A 20,504-nucleotide genomic window follows, 5' to 3' on the forward strand; every position below is an offset into this window, starting at 1 on the left:
TCATTGGCGTTTCTCTGTCTCTCTTCGGGGGGAATCAGGTAGACTGCCCCTGGCGAGGGAGGCTCACTTCCGCCCGCGCAGGCGCCCTGCGGCGGCGTGACGCGCTCATTTCTGCCCGCTTCCGGCGACGGATCCCGCCCACCATTGGCTCGGCCACGTGACGCCGCTCGAGCGATGGGCGTTGACTGTGATGACGCAGGGGTGGTTACGGCGCATGCGCGCTAGAGGGAACTGGAATGCCCGCGGGGGCGGTTGTGATTCACGCGCGCCGGAGGGAGGGCGATGGGATCCTTGGGGAGGGGGGCGGAGTCGTGCGTTGAACGCATGCGCGCCGGCAGACGGCTGTAACAGGGCGACTCCTGGGCGGAGCGGCGCCTGAACGCGTGCGCGCCGGAGGGTGGGAAGTGGGGCGAGTGTGACGAGTTGCCTCTCAAAGTCGGAGCCGCGTCACGGACGCATGCGCGCGAAGTAAGGGGCTGTCGGACGACTCCCCGTTGCTGCTAGCGCATGCGCGGGGGGAAGACGGAAAGTGACGCCATGTGAAGCATGCGCGCTGGAGGAGGGCGGGGCGTAAGAGGGAGGGCGCCAGTAGGAGGGGGGGGGCGGGCGGAGTTCTGGATGCGACGCGTGCGCGCTCGAAGGGAGGGAAAAGCGGCCTCGCGGCGGAGGCGGCAGGACGCATGCGCTTTGAAGAGAGGGCGCCCAACGAGCGATGACGCATGCGCGCCGCGAGGGAAGGAGCGCGCCGTTCAGGGGGCGGGGCCGTGCGTGATGACGTCGTGACGCACGGGAGGGAGGAGGGTGGGAGGCGGGCCGCCGCCGCTGTTTCTCCGCCGCCGCCGCGCGACCCGAGAGGCTCCCCCCGCCCGCCCCTCCCCCCCTCCCCTCAGGGTTGCCATGGCGACGGCGGGCGGCCCCCCTCCCCCGCCGGGCGAGACGAAGGTGATCTACCACCTGGACGAGGAGGAGACGCCCTACCTGGTCAAGATCGCCGTGCCGGCCGAGCGCCTCACCCTCGGCCACGTCAAGGCCGCCCTGGCCCGCCCCGGCGCCAAGTACTTCTTCAAGAGCATGGACCAGGACTTCGGGTAACGGGGGCCCGTCTTCTGGACCTCGAGGGGGTCCCTCTGGTGGGGGGGGGAATGAGACTCCCTTCAAGATCCCTGGTCGGGCAAGAGACCCCCAGAGCTATTGGGGCCCGTCTGCTGGACCTCGAGGGGTCCCCCTTGGGGAGGGGAAGGAGACTCTGGAGGACGGAGGGGGGGTATGTCACCCCTCCCCCCCCCACGAGCCCTGGGGGGGGGGGGCAAGAGACCTCAGAGCTAAGGGCCCGTCTACTGGACCTTGAGGGGTCCCCCTTGGGGCGGGTGTTAATGTGACCCCCTTGTCTGCCTCTCTGGAGGAGGGGGCTGAGAGATTGGGGCCTACAGACCCCTCCCCAAAGAGAATACAGAGAGGTTAATACCCCTCCCTGGAGGGGGCCCGTCTCCTGGACCTCGAGGGGGTCCCTCTGGTGGGGGGGGAATGAGGGGGAGGGAGGGGCACGGGTCCCCAGGGCCATGGGACCGTCTGCTGGACCTCGAGGGCTCCCTTTTGTCTGTGTGAGGGGAATGAGACTCCCTTCAAGATCCCTGGTCGGGCAAGAGACCCCCAGAGCTATTGGGGCCCGTCTACTGGACCTCGAGGGGTCCCCCTTGGGGAGGGGAAGGAGACTCTGGAGGACGGAGGGGGGGTATGTCACCCCTCCCCCCCCACGAGCCCTGGGGGGGGGCAAGAGACCTCAGAGCTAAGGGCCCGTCTGCTGGACCTCGAGGGGTCCCCCTTGCGGGGGGGGGGTGTTAATGTGACCCCCTTATCTGCCTCTCTGGAGGAGGGGGCTGTGGGCTCCTGAGAGATTGGGGCCGACAGACCCCCTCCCCAAAAAGAATACAGATAGGTTAATACCCCTCCCCGGAGGGGGCCCGTCTTCTAGACCTCAAGGGGGACCCTAATGGGGGAGGGGGAAATGAGACCCTCTTTACTCCCTCACTAATGATGGGAGCCCCTGAGAAGCTTTGGGGGGGGCGGCGTGGACCCTACCCCTTGTCCATGGAGAGCATTGGCTGGGCAAGAGCCCCCCCCCACCACGGGGCCCGTCTTCTGGACCTCGAGGAGTCCCCAAGCCTCTGAAGCGGGAGGGAGGGGCTTCTTCCCACCCATCTGATACCCCCCAACTGCCTTTCCTCCCCACCCCCACTGTTCCCCTCCCTTTGCAGGGTGGTGAAGGAGGAGATCACGGATGACAACGCCCCCCTGCCCTGCTTCAACGGAAGAGTCGTCTCCTGGGTATGCCAGTCCCCCCCCCCCGCTTCCTCCCCCTCCCTTCCTCCCCCCCCCCCACCTCGGAGCCTCCTCAAGACTGCCCCCTCCCCGCAAATCCGCCAATAAACCCGGAGGACCGTAATCCCAGACTCCCTCCCACTCCCAGGCGGGAGTGGGAGGGAGTCTGGGATTACGGTCCTCCGGGTTTATTGGCGGATTTGCGGGGAGGGGACAGTCTTGTCTAGTCGGGGAAGAAGATGAAATGGGGAGGGGCCCCACCCAGCTCGGAGGGAAAGGGAGAGGGAGGGCCAGATGGAAGCCTTCACCCCCCCCCTTCTCTCCACCCCGCTTTTCTCCCCCACCCAGCTGGTGTCTTCGGAGGTCCCCCCACCCGAGATGCCTCCACCCCCTCCCCCCGCTCCCGTCGAGGTCCGCCCGGAGCCTTCCCCCCCACCTCCTCCTCTTCCTCCGCTGCCCGTGGAGAGGACCAGCGGAATCGGGGACTCCCGCCCTCCTTCCTTCCAGTGAGTAGAAACGGACGTCATTGCAGGATTAAAAGGGGGCAATGCCCCCCCACCCACCCAGCATAGGACTGGGATGAAGATCAGTAGTAATTGGGGCGGGGGGGAGAATCTCAGGGTAACGGAAGGACTAACTTTTGGGGCTAGCTTTTTTCACAAGCAACTTTTGCATTTATTGTATTTATTTACTAATTAGATTTTGATCTGGCGGGTATCACTTTATAAGGAATTCCAGGTGTCACAATCATGTCTAATGCTCCTTTTCCTTCCTTCTGATTTCTCCCCCCCCCCCCCCAAAAAAAAACCCTAGCCAGCTTTCATGCCTAAGGCGGGACTAGAACTCACCGTCTCCTGGTGATTGGCCCAAAGTCACCCAGTCGGCTTTCGTGCCTAAGGCGGGACTAGAACTCACCGTCTCCTGGTGATTGGCCCAAAGTCACCCAGCCGGCTTTCATGCCTAAGGCGGGACTAGAACTCACCGTCTCCTGGTGATTGGCCCAAAGTCACCCAGCCGGCTTTCATGCCTAAGGCGGGACTAGAACTCACCGTCTCCTGGTGATTGGCCCAAAGTCACCCAGTCAGCTTTCGTACCTAAGGCGGGACTAGAACTCACTGTCTCCCAGTTCCCGCACCAGCACCTTCACCCCTATACCCAACTGGTTTCCTTTGCAGCCCAAACCTCTCGGGGAGCTGCGAGAACTTGGACCATGAAACCGAGACGGAGTCCATCGTGTCGCTGCGGAGAGACCGGCCACGCCGCAGGGAGAGCACGGAGCATGGAGGTAACCCCCGCCTCCCCTCCCTCCGAATGCTTCCTTGGGCCTTTCCCGGAGGGGAGGGGAGGGGAGGGAAAGCGGCCGACCCAATCCTTGCAGGAGGATTGTTCCGACACCATTTCCTTTCCGACTCAGGTGGGCACCGGATAAACGGACAATCCCGGCTGGAGCGCCATTTGGCCGGGTACGAGAGCTCCTCCACGCTGCTCACCAGCGAACTGGAGACCACCAGCCTCTGCGACTCGGACGACGACGACGCCATGAGCCGGTGAGGCCCGGGAAAGCAGGCGGGGGCGGCAGGAAACTTTCAGAAATCCCTCACTTTTGGGGAGGGTTGTCAACTAGCGGTGGCATGTGGCTGGTTCGGGCCGGTTTCGCCGAACCAGTTGGGGAAATTTTGACTAGTTCGGAGAAGCGGCATATACTGGCTGGCCTCGCCCCCTCTATCCTCTGCCTGCATATACTGCCTCTGGCTGGCCTCGCCCCCTCTATCCTCTGCCTCCCGAGTCCCAGCTGATGGGGGGATTTTGCAGTATCCTTCCCATGCCCCGCCCAGCAAGCCACGCCCACAGAACCCATATGAAACAATTTTGAATCCCGCCACTGGCTCTGCGGCGGAACGACGCACGGAAGTGGGGCGGCTCTCTGGGACTCGCCTTGAGAGTCCAGGAAGGTTTGTGTGGCAGAAAGCTGGACTGTCTTCCCGGAATTCATCCCCCTGGGATTGGCCCACTCCATCCGTGCCAGCACAGGAGGCATGCCGTGGGCATCATCTTAGAGGGTATTCCGGCTGGCGTGGTCCGGGAGAAGGAGCTGCTGTTGCCGCTGCCCTTTGGAACCTCTCCCCCTGCCCCATGTGAGGTGGGACCCTTCACGAGAGTCTTCAGTGGAGGGATGGAGATAATGGTTAGAAGGTCAGAGTCGGGAGGGGCCTTGGAGGTCTTCTAGTCCAACCCCCTGCTGAAGTCGGAGACTTCTATCATCCCAGACAAATGGCAGTCCGGTCTCTTCTTAAAAACATCCAGGGTTGGACCTCTCCCAACTTTTGGTGGCAAGCAGTTCCACTGGTTAATTGTACACCCATTGTTAGGAAATTTCTCCTTAATTCCAAATTGCTTCTCTTCTCTTTCTTTCCTCTTTTTCTTTTATCCTTTCTTTCTTGTTTTTTTTCTCTTCCTTCTTTCCCCCTCTCTTTCTTTCTTCCTCTCTCATTTTCTTTCTCTTCCTTTCTTCCTACTTTCTCTTTGTTTCACTCTTCCTCTCTCATTTTCTTTCTCTTTCTTCCTTCTCTCTTTTTTCTTTCTCTTTCATCCTCTCTTTCTCTCTCTCCCTCCTTCCTTCCTTCTAGAGCTGGAAGGGACCTTGGAGGCCTTCCAACCAACCCCCTGCTCTATCAGGAGACTCTCAAAATGGTTGTCCGGTCTCTTCTTAAAAACCTCCAGGGATGGAGCCCCCACAACTTCTGGGTGGCAAGCAGTTCCACCGGCTAGTTGTTCTCACTGTTAGAAAGTTTCTCCCGAATTCCAGATTGCTTCTCTCCTAGATTAGTTTCCATCCGTTGCTTCTTGTCCTGCCTCTGGGGGGCTTTGGGGAATAGGTGGAGCCCCTCCTCTTTTCGGCAGCCCCTCTTCAGCCCGTGCTCTGTTGCAGGGGTCTTCGGCCTTGCCAAGTGTTAAGACTTGTGGACTTCAACTCCCAGAATCCCCCAGCCAGCAAGAGTTTGCCAGAACTTACTTACTGTCCCTCCCTCTTTCTTTCTTTCTTTCTTTCTTTCTTCCTTTCTTTCTTTCTTTCTTTCTTCCTGCCTCTTTTTTCTTCCTCCCTCCTCTTTCCTTCCTTCCTTCCTGATTCCATTCTTTCTATTTTCCTTTCTTCTTTCTTTCTTTCTTTCTTTCTTTCTTTCTTTCCATTCTCTTCCTTTCTGCCCTTTCTTTCTTTCTTTCTTTCTTTCTTTCTTTCTTCCTCTTTCCATTCTCTTCCTTTCTGCCTCTTCTTTCTTTCTTTCTTCCTGTCTTTCCATTCTCTTCCTTCCTGCCTCTTTTTTTCTTCCTCCCTCCTCTTTCCTTCCTTCCTGAGTCCATTCTTTCTTTTTTCCTTTCCTCTTTCTTTCTTTCCATTTTCTTCCTGCCTCTTCTTTCTTTCTTTCCTTTCTTCCTATCTTTCCATTCTCTTCCTTCCTTCCTCTTCGTTCTCTTTCTTTCTTTCCTTCTTCCTCCCTCCCGCTCTTTCCTTCCTTCCTTCCTTCCTTCCTACGCTTCATTCTTTCTTTCTTCCTTTCAGTTAGGGCTATTTGGATCTTTATAGTATTTTACTTACAGCTTTTTAACAAGTAGCCCTTCCTTTAAAACCATTCATTGAATGACAGTGAATCTTAGGACTTAGAAATGTCACAGTATCCCGTGATTAAAATCCGGACCTTTGGCAACTGACTCGTATTTATGACGGTCACAAGGCCCCGGGGGTCACGGGATTCCCCTGTTGTGTCCCTCTGGGAAGCCGGATTCACTCAACAGCCATGTTATAACTGCAGTGATTCACTTTTAACCCCGTGGGCAAGAAAAGGCCGTTCAAAACCCAGCAAAACCCAGCGGAACCAAAGCTCGTTCAGCAGCAGAAATCTGGGGCTCCCTTCCGGTCGTGGGTTGCGGAAAGCATCGCTGGGTGGTGCCCTTTCCCTCCTGTTAGCCCCTTGCCCGTTCCCTCGGCAGGTTTAGCAGCTCCACGGAGCAGAGCAGCGCCTCGCGGCTTCTCAAGCGCCACCGTCGGAGGAGGAAGCAACGCCCGCCGCGTCTCGAACGGGTAGGTCCCAGGCTGGGAGGGGTGTGTGTGTGTGTGTGTGTGCCTCAGCCTCCGGGGCCCAGAGGGTCTCAGCCAAAGGAGCACGGTTGTAGTTGGGGGGGGCACGATGCAGGGGGTCTCGTTCCCGCACCGACCGCGCGTTTCTCCTGTCTTCCAGACGTCGTCCTTCAGCAGCGTCACCGACTCCACAATGTCGCTCAACATCATCACCGTCACCTTGAACATGGGTAAAGACCCCCTGGGAGGTTCCTTTGTTCAAGTGCCGGCAGCCCCGGCAAAAAATTTCTCCCACGGGCTCACAGGTCTGGCTGGCCAGGAGATGAATGGTTGTCTGCCACATTTATTCATCTCTGCCCGCTGCCTTTTATCCCCAGAGCTAGAGAGGGGCTTCCATAGCAGCGGTGGCTCTTCCGTCCCGAGGACCGGCCCATAGATTTCCACTGCTCTCCTCTCCCTTCTGCAAATCTGGCAAATTCCTCCTCTTCCTCATCAGCCACCTCCAGATCTGGGGGCTGTTGACTCTCTATCTGAGGGCTGACGGACAGCCCAGGCTCTGCCTCTCCCTCTCTCTCTCTCTCTCGTTCTCTTTCTCATTCTCGGTCTTTCTTTCTCTTTTTCACTCTCTGTCTTTCTCTGTCACTCTCTTTCTCTGTTTCTCACTCTCTGTCTTTCTCTCTCACTCTCTTTCTTTCTCTGTCACACACACACACACACCACAAATATGATCCCACTGAGACCTGTTCTTTATCGTTTATTTATTAAGCGATTTTATATAACTTAACACATTGCTGACAATTGTAGGCGGCTTACAATACTGGAAAAAAAAGTTCAGTTATCAATAAAGGAGAATATATGTAGCTCTGTGTTGAGATAGATAGATTGATAGATTAGATTTGGATGGATGGAGAGAGGTAGAGAGATGGAGAGAGAGGAGAGGGAGATAGGCAAAGGGAATGGACAGACAGCTATGGAGATAAGAGATAGAGAAAGGATGGATGGATGATTACATAGATATAGATGGATGGATGGAGATATAGGTAGGTAGGTAGGGAGATAAGAGAAAAAGAAAGGGAATTGATGGATGGATTATTAGATATAGATAAATGGGTGGATGGAGATAGGTGGAGAGGTGGATAGAGAGAGGGGGGAGATATATAGACAAAGGGGATGGATGGATGGATATTTAGATAGATGATGGATAGATGGATGGATGGAGAGATAGGTAGAGGGAGATAGACAGACAAACAGATGGAGATAGAGATTGAGAGAAAGAATGGATGGATGGATGATTAGATAGATGATGGATGGATGGAGAAATAGGTAGAGGGAGATAGACAGACAGACTGATAGAGATAGAGAGAAAGACTGGATGGATTATTACATAGATAGATGATGGATGGATGGAGAGATAAGTAGGTAGAGAGAGAGAGAGAAAGGAAATGAATAGACGGATGATTAGATAGATATAGATGGATGGATGGAGCGGTAGAATGGAGAGATGGATAGAGAGCGGGGGAGATATATAGACAAAGGGAATGGATGGATGGATGATTAGATAGATGATGGATGGAGAGATAGGTAGAGAGAGGGAGATAGACAGAAAGAGAATGGATGGATGGATAGATAGATGATTAAATAGATATAGATGATGGGTGGATGGAGAGATAGGTAGGTAGATAGATAAGATAGAGAGAAAGCGAATGGATGGACAGATGATTAGATCGATATAGATGGATGGATGAAGAAACAGGTGGAGTGATGGATAGAGAGGGGTGGAGATATACAGACAAAGGGAATGGATGGATGATTAGATAGATGATGGATGGATGGAGAGATAGAGAGAGGGAGATAGAGAAAGGATGGATGATTACATAGATATGGATGGAGAGATAGGTAGGTAGGTAGAGAGATAGATAAGATAGAGGATGGATGGATGATTAGATAGATATAGATGGATGGAGAAATAGGTGGAGAGGTGGATAGAGAGAGGGGGGAGAGATTTAGACAAAGGGAATTGATGGATGATTAGATAGATGATCGATGGATGGATGGAGAGATAGAGAGGGAGATAGACAGACAGATGGAGATTGAGAGAAAGAGAATGGATGGATGATTAGACAGATGATGGATGGATGGATGGAGAGATGGATGAGAGAGAAAGAGAGACATGAGGGGTCTGGGGCTTTCATCCAAACTAGGTAACATCCCCATCCTGAGTGACAATGTGAGCCTAGTTTGGGTAAGGATAAGACCAAAGACCGCGAGGACCAAACTCCGAGAGCGCCAAGGGCCCTGACCTCCTCCTCCTCCTCCTCCTTTTCTCCTGCTCTTCTCTTGGTAGAAAAATACAACTTCCTGGGCATCTCCATCGTGGGGCAGAGCAACGAGCGGGGAGACGGCGGGATCTACATCGGCTCCATCATGAAGGGGGGGGCCGTGGCAGCCGACGGACGGATCGAGCCGGGAGACATGTTGCTTCAGGTGAGGCGCCAGTGCCGTTTCCTTCGCGCGACGCAGCGTGAAGCCGACGGGAGGCCCTGTGGCTCAGGGTTGAACCTCCGGGCTCCTTGGAGCAGGGAGGGGTGGGGGGGGCTTCCTGTGACCCATACCCAACACACTGATGCCGTTGCTTAGTTTGGTCAGTAAACGCCTGCAAGGAAAGCACCCAGCTGAGAGACCCCCCAAGGACCCCACAGTCCTCCTCTTCCTCTCCACAAACACCCTTCTGGCACTGAAGAAGTTACCTAGCTGGGTCATGAAATGTCTGCAAGAAAGCCACCCAGCTCAGAGAGCACCCAGTCCTCCTCTTCCTCTCCACAACCCCTCTCCCTCCTAGCCCTGATGACGTTCCCTAGTTGGGTCTTGAAAGGCCTGCAAGAAAGGCCACCAAGCTCAGAGAGCATTAAAGACCCACATAAGCGTCTTCCCCTCCTTTTACGGAGTCTCTCAGCTCCTGCCGGGGGCTGAATTTCAGGCTCCCTCCATCGCTTGGAGGAAGGCGAGGGAGAACGCCAGGGGGGCTGAAAGCATCCCCCCCCTTCCCTCCTTCTTTTAACCCCAGGTGAACGACATCAACTTTGAGAACATGAGCAACGACGACGCTGTGCGAGTCCTGAGGGAGATCGTCCACAAGCCGGGGTGAGCCTCTGGCGAAACCCCCTCTCAAATACCCTCTCTCGCCCCTGGGGGAGGGGGCTTCCCGATGTCCCCCCCCCCAAATCCAATCCCTCCCTTTCTTTCCATTGCAGCCCCATCGTCCTGACGGTGGCCAAGTGCTGGGACCCCTCCCCACAAGGGTACTTCACTCTGCCGAGAAGTAAGTCGTCCATGCCAATTCCTTGCCCGCCACGGGGGGGGATTGGTGTTTGTGGGGGCAAATCTGTCGGGGTCTCCCCGCTGCTAAGAAATCGGTGGGAATCTGCCCGGCCAGACCAGGCAAGGAGGGAGGGGAGTAGAACGAGGGGCGATGGAGGGTGGGTGGGTTTTCCCTTGCAAAGGACTCACCGTATCCCTTCCTGGTCCCGTCCAGACGAGCCCATCCAACCCATCGATCCGGCGGCTTGGGTGTCCCACTCCGCCGCTCTGACGGGGGCTTTCGTCCCCTACCCGGGGAGCAGTTCCATGAGCACCATCACCTCGGGGACGTCCGTCACGGAGACTGAACGTAAGTCTGACACGCGCCCCCCGCCCTCCCCTCCACCCGCCTCTGTGGTAGCCCACCAGTGGAGCTGGCAGCAGAATCAGACAGTGAGGAGGTTGGGGAGGAAGATGGGCCATTCCTGGAGTCTGGGGAAGGCTCGGACAAGGGGGTCTGCGTCAGAGGCAGAGAGGGGGACCAGGGCCGTCCGACAGTTATCAGCTGCCTTTGGAGTCAGATATCAGTGAGGCAGAAGAACAGCTGGAGCCTGTTCCCCGTGTGCACATGCGCAGAGTTGCCAGAGGAAGGGAGGAAACTTGGGAGGAAGGCCACAGGTGGAAGGTGAATGGCCCCTCCCAGACGGAATAAAAGAGGAGCGACCGGGGAGTGGAGTTTGCAGGAGTTCGCTTCATTGGTTCGGAGACTCCTTGCCACGTTTTGCCGATATCGTCCACCTGGCAGCTCTCCAAGCCAGATAAAGTCTGTGACCGTAAATCCTCCCTTGAATGACTTTGCTGGGTGGGAAGGAGCAGAATTCGGGGGAAATTAATCCAAGGGGTTTTTGTCGGGACGAGGAGTTGTCGGTCACCGATTCTGTTCTGTTCCTCGCTAGGCTTTGACGACTTCAACCTCTCGATCCACACGGACATGGCGTCGGTCACCAAGGCCATGGCGTCCCCGGAGTCCGGCCTGGAAGTCCGCGACCGAATGTGGCTGAAGATCACCATCCCGGATGCTTTTCTAGGTATCAGGGGAGCAGCCCGCGAGAGTGGGGGGCCGATTCCTCCAAACTGAGCAACCAGTGTCCCCAAAAGTAGCCCCCAAAACAAAGAACGACCCGGGGAGGACCTTCCGAGCTGAGCCGTTAATGCTTCCACTCCTATAGACGCAATCCTCAACTTGCGACCGCCAAGCCAAAGCTGGCGTTCCGTTAACTGCCCGGAAGTTAATTTCACGACAGATTTGGCTCGGGTTTTTAAGTGGCTTGCTGCAGTCGTTAAGCGAAGCGCGTATCCGTTAACCCCACTCCCGTGGTTGGGAACAGATTCGGAAGAGGGCTGACTGCGGGTCACGGGGACTCTGCATCGTGGGAAATACGTGCTGGTTGCTAAGGGCCCAGTTTTGTTCAAGCTCCTGTGAGGATGCGGCAACGGGTCACAAGTACGAAAGTTGCCGCTAAGTCATTTGCGGAGTGCTTTCCTCACTTGGAACGGTTGCTAAATGGATGGATGTAACTTGAGGACTGCCTCGTAGGCATAATCTTGCCCCACTGAGGACTGTGGTGTCCAGGCCTTGGCGATTTTTGGACTTGTGGACTTCAACTCCCAGAATTCCCCAGCCAGCATGGCTGGCTGGGGAATTCTGGGAGTTGAAGTCCACTAGTCTTAAAGCTGCAAAGTTCGATCTCCAATACCTTCTGGGAAACTATTAAGGAGCGGCTGTCTTCACCCTCTTTCTCTCGCGCTTCGCTGCTCGTCCTCGCCTTTAGGACCACGTTCGAGCCGGGAATTTCTCTCGCTAAGCGTGAGAAGTGAAGTGAGACTCTGTCCCGTTTTACCACCTTTCTTTCCATGGTCCTAACACGGTTGTTAAGTGAACCTCGCTCCCCTGTTGACTTTGCTTGTCGTAAGGTTGGATAGGGGGAATCGCGTGACACACACACACACACACGCCCGCCCAGGACGCTGCAACGGTCATAAATACGAGACCGTTGCCAAGCATTTGAATTTTTAATTTTTGTAACCACGGTCGTTAAGTGGGAAAGACAGTCCCGAGTGCCGTTTTCACTTTGAGCCGTCACTAAACGAAGTGTTGCAAGTCGAGGACTACCTCTGTATCTAAGCTGAGTTGCCTCGTCCTCTCCCTCCTCGCAATCCCCCTCCTCCTTAACCCCACCACCACCAATTACCCGACCGTCTTCCCGTTATCCCGCCAGGTTCGGACGTGGTGGACTGGCTCTACCACCACGTGGAAGGCTTCCAGGACCGCCGCGAAGCCCGCAAGTACGCCAGCAACCTCCTGAAGGCCGGCTTCATCCGCCACACCGTGAACAAGATCACCTTCTCCGAGCAGTGCTACTACATCTTCGGCGACTTCAGCAGCTGCGAGAACTGTGAGTGTCTTGGGTAGGACGAGGACGGATGTGTGCGGCCCTGCTACTTTTATCGCCTTGATTGGGCCAACTTCCTTAATAGAAGGGGGGAATCAAGGAGACGTAATATATCTTGACTAGAACAAAGTGGGGGGGGGGGGAGAAAGCTGGCTGGGGAATTCTGGGAGTTGAAGTCCACCGGTCTCCCAAGTTGCCAAGTTCGGAGATCCCCCCTGCTTTACAGCATTACGTTGTGTATCACAGGAATGGAATGGAGAATTAGAATAGAATAAAGAATATAGAATTAGAATAAATTAGAAATAGGAATGGAATGGAATAGAATAGGAGAATTAGGATATGGATAGAAATAGAATAGAATGTGGTGTGGAGTGGAATGGAATGGAATAGAGAATTGGAATAAAAAATAGAATAGTATAGAATAATTAGGATATGGATAGAAGTAAAATAGAATAGAATGTGGAATGGAATGGAATAGAGAATTGGAATAAAGAATAGAATAGAATAGAAATTGAATAGAACAGAGAATTAGAATGAGTAGAATAGAATAGAAGAATTAGGATATGGATAGAAATAGAATAGAATGTGGAGTGGAGTGAAATGGAATGGAATAAAGAATAGAATAGAATAGGAGAATTTAGGATATGGATAGAAATAAAATAGAATAGAATGTGGAGTGAAGTAGAATGGAATAGAGAATTGGAATAAAGAATAGAATAGAAATTGAATAGAACAGAGAATTAGAATATGAATAGAATAGAATAGAATTTAGGATATGGATAGAAATAAAATAGAATAGAATGTGGATCGGAGTGGAATGGAATGAAATAGAGAATTGGAATAAAGAATAGAAATCGAATAGAACAGAGAATTAGAATATGAATAGAATAGAATAGGAGAATTTAGGATATGTATAGAAATAAAATAGAATAGAATGTGGAGTGGAGTGGAGTAGAATGGAATAGAGAATTAGAATAAAGAATAGAAATAGAACAGAACAGAATAGAGAATGAGAATATGGATAGAAATAGGAATAGAATAGAAGAATTGGAATAGGGAATTGGAATGGAATAGAGCTGGAAGGGACCTTGGAGGCCTTCTAGTCCAGCCCACCTCCTCAAACAGGAGAACCTGTACAATCTCAGTAAGAAAGAAAGTTCTGCGTTTAAAAAAAAATGCTTTTCTTACTATTTCAATTACATTTAATTCTTGGGAATCCAGGTGTGTCCTGCCCAGCTGCGCCTGGATAGTTCTTGTGTCTTCCCGCCCACTCCTGAATTTTCCCAGCCCGTCACTTTCCCCGCCGTTTCTTCTGATGGCCTCCCCTTTGCTCGAAGAGCGGGCAGACAGTCCTCGCTGAGCGACTGTCTCGTTTAGCGGTCATCCGCCAGGATAAAAACATGACTTCGGGACCGAATCTTGTTTTCGTCCCCGTTGTAAATCAAAGGAAAATTTTGGAAGTTAGATTGTAAGCGCGGTCACGGTTTTCGCTCAGTGGCTGCTGAATATAGCTAGTCCTCAACTTATAATGGACCATTTAGTGGCCGTCCACAAATTAACAACGGCACTGAGAAAAAGTGACTTAGGACTGTGCTTCACACTTAATGACCGTTAGAGACCCCTGCGGTCCCATGATCAAAATTCGGGTGCTTGGCAGCGGATTCGCATTTATGACGGTCGTCGTGTCCCCGGGGCCACGCGATCCCCTTTCGGTGACCTTCTGACAGGAAAAGGGGCAAGCCAGATTCACTAAACCACCATTGTTACTAAACTTAACAACTGCCACGATTCGCTTGGGAACTGTGGGTAAGCAAGGTTGTGAAACTCCGTTAAGAAACGCCTCGCTTAGCAGCGTCAATTTGTGGGTCGTAAGTCGAGGACTACCTGTAAGTGCTTTGTGGTCACTCAGTGAGGACTAGCTGAAATTGTGGAGGGAGGGGGGGTCACGTCCTGACTGAGGAAAACCCCTGTGATTGACAGCTGCGATCCCCGTTCTCTCTCTCTCGTTCTCTAGATATGGCCAACCTCTCGCTGAACGACAACGACGGATCCAGTGGGGCGTCCGACCAGGACACGCTGGCACCTCTGCCTCTGCCAGGGGCCACTCCTTGGCCGCTGATGCCAACTTTTCCCTACCAGTATCCGGCCCCCCACCCGTACAGCCCCCAGCCTCCGCCTTACCACGAGCTCTCCTCCTACAGCTACGGGGTGGGAAGTGCTGGCAGCCAGCAGAGCGAAGGTACGTCGGGACCTCGGCCGGCTGGGGAGAATGGGCTCTGGGATCCACTGGACAAGGGAGGCTGGGAGATGGCGGGGGTGGGGGGAGCAGCTCAGGACCGGGCCCTTCCCTGTTTGGAATTGGGGAGGGGTTTCTGGGAAGGCCTTCCTCCCCTCGCTCTAATTTTTATATCCTTTTTAAAGTTTCATATTTGTGATTTTTCCTCTTTGTATGCCTCGGGAAGGTGCTAGTCCTCATTCTTTTTTTTTTCTTTTTTCTTTTTAAAAAAAAGTTTTTATTAAACATTAGTCCTCATTCTGTGACCCCGAGGGAGTCTTCCCAAAGTCAGAGCAGTTGTAAACCAAATCATCCCGTGTGGCCGCCCTAATTTTACGACTTTTTTTTTCTCACAGCGGTCGCTAAGCAAGCCACTAAGGTTGTTAAGCGGATCTGCGGTCATTTCAGCCCCCTCACTGTTTGCCAGGGGAGATTTTAAAAATGTGTCCCCTGGGCCACTGACTCGTACTTATAACGGTTGCAGCGTTCCTGGGGGGATGGTGGTCACGTGATTTCCCTTTTCCGGCCTTCTGACGAGGAAAAACCAATGGGGAAGCCAGATTCACTTAACGACCGGGTTACTGATTCGCTTAACGACCGTGACAAGAAAGGTCGCAAAATGGGGCAAAAATCACTGAGCAACGGCCTTTAATTATCAACGTGAATTTTGGGCTTGATTGCAGGCGTAAGTCGAGGACTCCCTGTAGAAATCTTAATTCAGAAATCCGTTGATCAATGGGGTTTTCTTGCCTTGCAGGCAGCCGCAGTAGCGGCTCGAACCGAAGCGACGGGGGCGGCCGAGGGGCCGGGCGACCCAAGGAGGAGAAGCCGGGGGCGGATTCGAAATCCGGCAGCGGCAGCGAGTCAGAATACTCCATCCGCAGCGGCAGCCAGCGCGGGGGGCCGGCATTGGTGCCCGGCGGGGAGGGCTCCTCGCAGCGCAGCCAGCACAGCCTGGGGGGCGTCAGCGTGCGCTCCCACCCCTCCCTCCACAGTGCCTACGCGGCCCCCGGCGGAGTGCCCTTGACCTACAAACCGATGATGGTGATGATGGTGCCTCCTCCTCCTCCTCCTCTTCCTCCCCCCACCATACAGCCTCCGGGCGCACCTCCGGTGCGGGATCTGGGCTCAGTGCCCCCCGAGCTGACCGCCAGCCGGCAGTCCTTCCACATGGCCATGGGGAACCCCAGCGAGTTCTTTGTGGACGTGATGTGATGGGGGACGGACGCGGGCTCCGCTTCTTCCCCCCGCCCCCAATACCATCCATTCCCACCCAAAACCCGCCACCTTGAATGATCCAGCCTCTTTTGGGGAGAGGGGTGTCTCTCCCCAAAGGACGGACCACAAACCCTCCCGGTCCCAGAGCGACCCGCTGACCCTTGGGCCCAAACGGGCTGCTCACGGCAATGAGTCGATCCCTGCGGGGCCGCGAGACAATCCCTCCGAGCTGCCTCACACTCCGTCTCACCTTCCGCTCCGGGGATCGCTGGCCAAGCGGCTTTTCAGGATCGGCCGTGACTCAGGTCTTCCTCCGACGTTCGTGCCTTGCTATGCTGAGACGGGGAGGCTCAGCGTTCTCCCACCAGCCTTGGAAAAAAAAAAATAACCTCGTCTTCCGGGGGTCGGGGGGCTGAACCCACCTCCGTCCCTCGTCCGAGTTATCTTTCTTTCTTTCCCTCTCCTCTTCCCGAGATTTGGCTTCTGAAGTAGAGGGGGGGGTTGCTTCCTTTTCCGTTCCCTCCCTTTGGGTGGTTTGCAAGGGGGGGGGGTCCTTCCTGCTTCTCTGCCAGGCGAGGTAAAAAAAGTCAAAATGGCCGAAGCAATGGTACGCAATTCCCAATTCCGACCTCGTCCCCGCGGTGGGCACCTCCTCGTCTTGACGGTACTTTCCCGGCCTTCTCCTCGAAGGCGTCTCCGAGCCGGTAACAATGAAGGGGTCTTTTTTTTTTAATTGTTCTGTGTTTGTTTTATTTTTTATTAAGAAAATGTTTTTTATAGATTGTTTTTCATTCACTTTTTTGGAGGAGGGGGGGCGTGTTAATTTCTCGTCCTTTAAACGTGTATAGGGTATCTTGTTCCAAGTTGTATTTTTAACACTACAGCCCGTCCTGTTTTTGAATCGAGGGGGGGGGTGTCTTTATTTCTTTCCTAACTTCATTTTGATCCCCCCTTTTGTATCTTCGGGGGGAGGGGGGGTCGCACCCCAAATGCCACCCTTGGGGCTTGATTTTGTAGCTTGCTTTTCCATTGATGTCGTCTCCTCGCCTTCTCTCCTGGGGAGCCTTGGGGGGGCTGAAGGAAAACCCCAGAAGTTACAGATAAGTGAACTGGGGGTAGACTATGGGGGGGGGGGCTTTAAGCAGCACCCCCTATCTTACACACCAGCATAATCCCCACTCGTTGCGAAAAAGCTGCAAACTTTCAGGTTATTTTGTCCCCAAATTGTCTCCATGCGGGGGGGGGTATATTGGGGTTTTGAGCCCCGCAGAGGCTTCTGGAGACCCCCTTCCTGCTCCCCTTTAAGGGGGGGTCCGTCTCCCCACAGAACGGACCGAATTCTCCCGCTCCCAGCTATTGGCTTGATACGGCAGAATTGGGGAGCGTGCAAACAGCAGAAAGTGGGGTTGAATTTTGTGCCTGTCCCTTCTCTCCCCCCCCCCAAAAAAAGAATCTGCCTCAATTCATTTCTCTCCCTCTCCCCCCCCCCAAAAAAAACAGGGTGCAGACTCTGTCTACCATGGTGCTATTTTGCCCCGAGCCCACCAAGGGTGTCTTAGAGCGATGTTTCTCGCCAGCTTGGAAGATGGGTGGACTTCAAATCCCAGAATTCCCCAGGCAGCGAAGGTTTCCCAGCATTCACTGTGGACAGAACAGACGCGGCTACGATACCTTTAGTGCATTTTTATTTTATTTTTGGCAACTTTCTTAATGGATAAGTAAATTTCTTAATAGACGGCGGGAATGCGGTAGATGTAATATATCTTGATTTCGTCAAAGTGCCGAAATTAACCCACAAAGAGCTAAATGAATAAGAGTTAAATGTGGGCTAGATGGCGGGACAATTCAACGGAAGATTGATAGACGGGGCTGGGGGATTCTGGGAGTTGAAGCCCACCCATCTTCCACTCTAACCCAATATTCCTCAACCTTGTCTCCTGGAAGATGGGTGGGCTTCAACTCGCAGAATCCCCCAGCCCCGTCTATCAATCTTCCGTTGAATTGTCCTGCCATCGAGCCCACATTTAACTCTCTTATTCATTCATAGTTTTGTCACTTTGACGAAATCAAGATATATTACGTCTAACCGCATTCCCACCGTCTATTAAGAAACTTTAAGAAAGTTACAAAGGAGTTGAAATCCACCCGTCTTCCAAGTGCCAACATTGAGAAATGCTGTTTTTTAAGAGGCATCCTATTGAGGCGGCCACTCTTCTGGGACTGACCAGATGTGGAGGACTACAAGCTCCATCATCCCCTTGGCCGTCCTCGGCGTCGGACCCCCCGACTATTTAGCCCCTCCTGTATCACTCGGGGGTCTGTGCGCACACGTGTGGCGAAAGGCGTGTTTCGTGTGACTGTTAGCAGAATACACTTTTGTAAGGACATATTTATTTTTTAGCTCTTTTTGTGTACAAAAAGCCTTCAATTAAAAAAATAATAAAAACTTTTAAAAGAGAAGCCATCTCATCTGTGTGTTTTGTAAAAAGTCGTGGGTGGGTGCGAGTGTAAGATTGTATAAAATATTTGTGTGTGGGGGGGGGGGGGTGTTATAGTTTTGAGTTCGCCCGAATTGGTTCATCCCAAATTTTGTGACTTTTAAATATTTCTTTGCTTTAATTTAAAACATGTTTTAAAATGGAGATTTAATTTCTTTTTTTTAAATTTGGTTTTTGGAAAAAAAAAAGATTTTATATTGACTTAACGACCACAGCTGTCCCCCAAATTTCAAAGACGATTTGAGTTTTGCCCCGTCTTATGACCTTTCTGGCCACGGTTGTTAAGTGAGTCGCTGCAGTTGCTCAGTTAGTGACATGGCGTTAAACGGATCCGGCTTCCCCATTGACTCGTCGGAAGGTCGCCAAAGGGGAGAAATCACGTGACTAGTTGCCAAGTGTCTGGATTTGGACGACCATGGTCGCGCGTAGGAAACATGGGTCACAAGCCACCTTTTTCAGTGCCGTTGTAACTTTGGACCCGGTTGTAAGTTGAGAACTATCTATAAATTAAGATACTAAGACATCTATCTATAAATTAAGATACTAAGACAGTCTTTCTCAACCTTGGCAACTTGAAGATGTCTGGACTTCAACTCCCAGAATCCCCCAGCATTCGCTGGCTGGGGAACTCTGGGAGTTGAAGTCCATCCATCTTCAACTGAATTCTGGGAGTTGAAGTCCATCCATCTTCAACTGAATTCTGGGAGTTGAAGTCCATCCATCTTCAATTGAATTCTGGGAGTTGAAGTTCGCCCATCTTCAATTGAATTCTGGGACTTGAAGTTCATCCATCTTCAATTGAATTCTGGGAGTTGAAGTCCATCCATCTTCAATTGAACTCTGGGAGTTGAAGTCCATCCATCTTCAATTGAACTCTGGGAGTTGAAGTCCATCCATCTTCAATTGAATTCTGGGAGTTGAAGTCCATTCATCTTCAATTGAATTCTGGGAGTTGAAGTCCATCTTCAATTGAATTCTGGGACTTGAAGTTCATCCATCTTCAATTGAATTCTGGGAGTTGTCCATCCATCTTCAATTGAACTCTGGGAGTTGAAGTCCATCCATCTTCAATTGAACTCTGGGAGTTGAAGTCCATCCATCTTCAATTGAATTCTGGGAGTTGAAGTCCATCCATCTTCAATTGAATTCTGGGAGTTGAAGTCCATTCATCTTCAATTGAATTCTGGGAGTTGAAGTCCATCTTCAATTGAATTCTGGGAGTTGAAGTTCATCCATCTTCAATTGAATTCCATCCACCTTTTTTTTTAAAAAAAAAACCATGCAATTAACAATCGCACAATTACTGCAACATTAAAATAGGCGAGAGATTGTGTATAGTTTTTGTTGCTCGGTTCTGAAAACTCTCTTAATTTTGAACTTTTTTAAAATCGAAAACAATGAGAGTGGGGGGGGGAGGGAAAATGTCCCAATTTTACTTTGCAAAGTCAAGGACGAAATGACCACATGGAAGAGACACCCCCCCCCCCAAAGAATCTGAGTTGGGAGGAAAAACAAGGTTTAAAAATAGCCGCTTTGTCTCCTCTCTCCGTCCCAAGATGACTCTGCCCGCCCCCTCCTCATTTATCTCGCAACCGGGGAGGAAGGGGGCGCTCTGCGCATGCTCAGGAGCACAAGACCCAGGGGGAAAGGGGTCGTTCTCAAAGCTTAGCGCTCTGTACGTGCTCAGGGGCACCGCCTTCCTCTTTGCAAGTTCTATATCAGTGGTTCCCAAACTTGGCAACTTTAAGACTTGTGGACTTCAAGTCCCAGAATTCTCTGGGAGTTGAAGTCCGTCCATCTTCAATTGAATTCTGGGAGTTGAAGTCCATCCATCTTCAATTGAACTCTGGGAGTTGAAGTCCGTCCATCTTCAATTGAACTCTGGGAGTTGAAGTCCATCCATCTTCAATTGAATTCTGGGAGTTGAAGTTCGTCCATCTTCAATTGAATTCTGGGAGTTGAAGTCCGTCCATCTTCAATTGAATTCTGGGAGTTGAAGTCCGTCCATCTTCAATTGAATTCTGGGATTTGAAGTTCATCCATCTTCAATTGAATTCTGGGAGTTGAAGTCCGTCCATCTTCAATTGAATTCTGGGAGTTGAAGTCCACAAGTCTTAAAAGTGGCCAAGTTTGGGAACCACTGTTCTATATAATAGGAAGGTGGAGGGTGGGCGCTCTGTACATGCTCAGAGGCACCGCCTTCCTCTTTGCAAGCCTCGAAGGGAGTTCTCCGGAAGGGAAGCACTCTGTGCATGCTCTCTCTCTCTCCTTGCAAATGTGCAAAGAGGCGAGGGAGGGAGGGGCTGCCCAGGAGCAGCCACGTCCGCAGCCGGAGCAAACTCCAATTCCCAGCATGCACCGCCCTTGCT

At 52.6% G+C, this 20,504-nt stretch overlaps 1 protein-coding gene across 1 annotated transcript; it reads left to right on the forward strand.

Annotated features, from left to right (window-relative positions):
* The first annotated feature begins 618 nt into the window (after positions 1-618).
* DVL2 (dishevelled segment polarity protein 2) lies at positions 619-18,097 on the forward strand. The gene is made up of 15 exons (XM_032237868.1): positions 619-1,088; positions 2,256-2,325; positions 2,668-2,825; positions 3,495-3,604; positions 3,734-3,866; positions 6,307-6,397; positions 6,555-6,624; positions 8,739-8,878; positions 9,459-9,535; positions 9,646-9,713; positions 9,927-10,061; positions 10,648-10,779; positions 11,971-12,147; positions 14,159-14,383; positions 15,177-18,097. The coding sequence occupies exons 1-15, from the start codon at positions 898-900 to the stop codon at positions 15,632-15,634; spliced, it is 2,235 nt and encodes a 744-aa protein (XP_032093759.1). The 5' UTR covers positions 619-897; the 3' UTR covers positions 15,635-18,097.
* Positions 18,098-20,504: the final 2,407 nt, after the last annotated feature.

The sequence above is a fragment of the Thamnophis elegans genome, chromosome Z (assembly GCF_009769535.1).
Source record: "Thamnophis elegans isolate rThaEle1 chromosome Z, rThaEle1.pri, whole genome shotgun sequence".
NCBI classification, from domain to species: domain Eukaryota; kingdom Metazoa; phylum Chordata; class Lepidosauria; order Squamata; family Colubridae; genus Thamnophis; species Thamnophis elegans.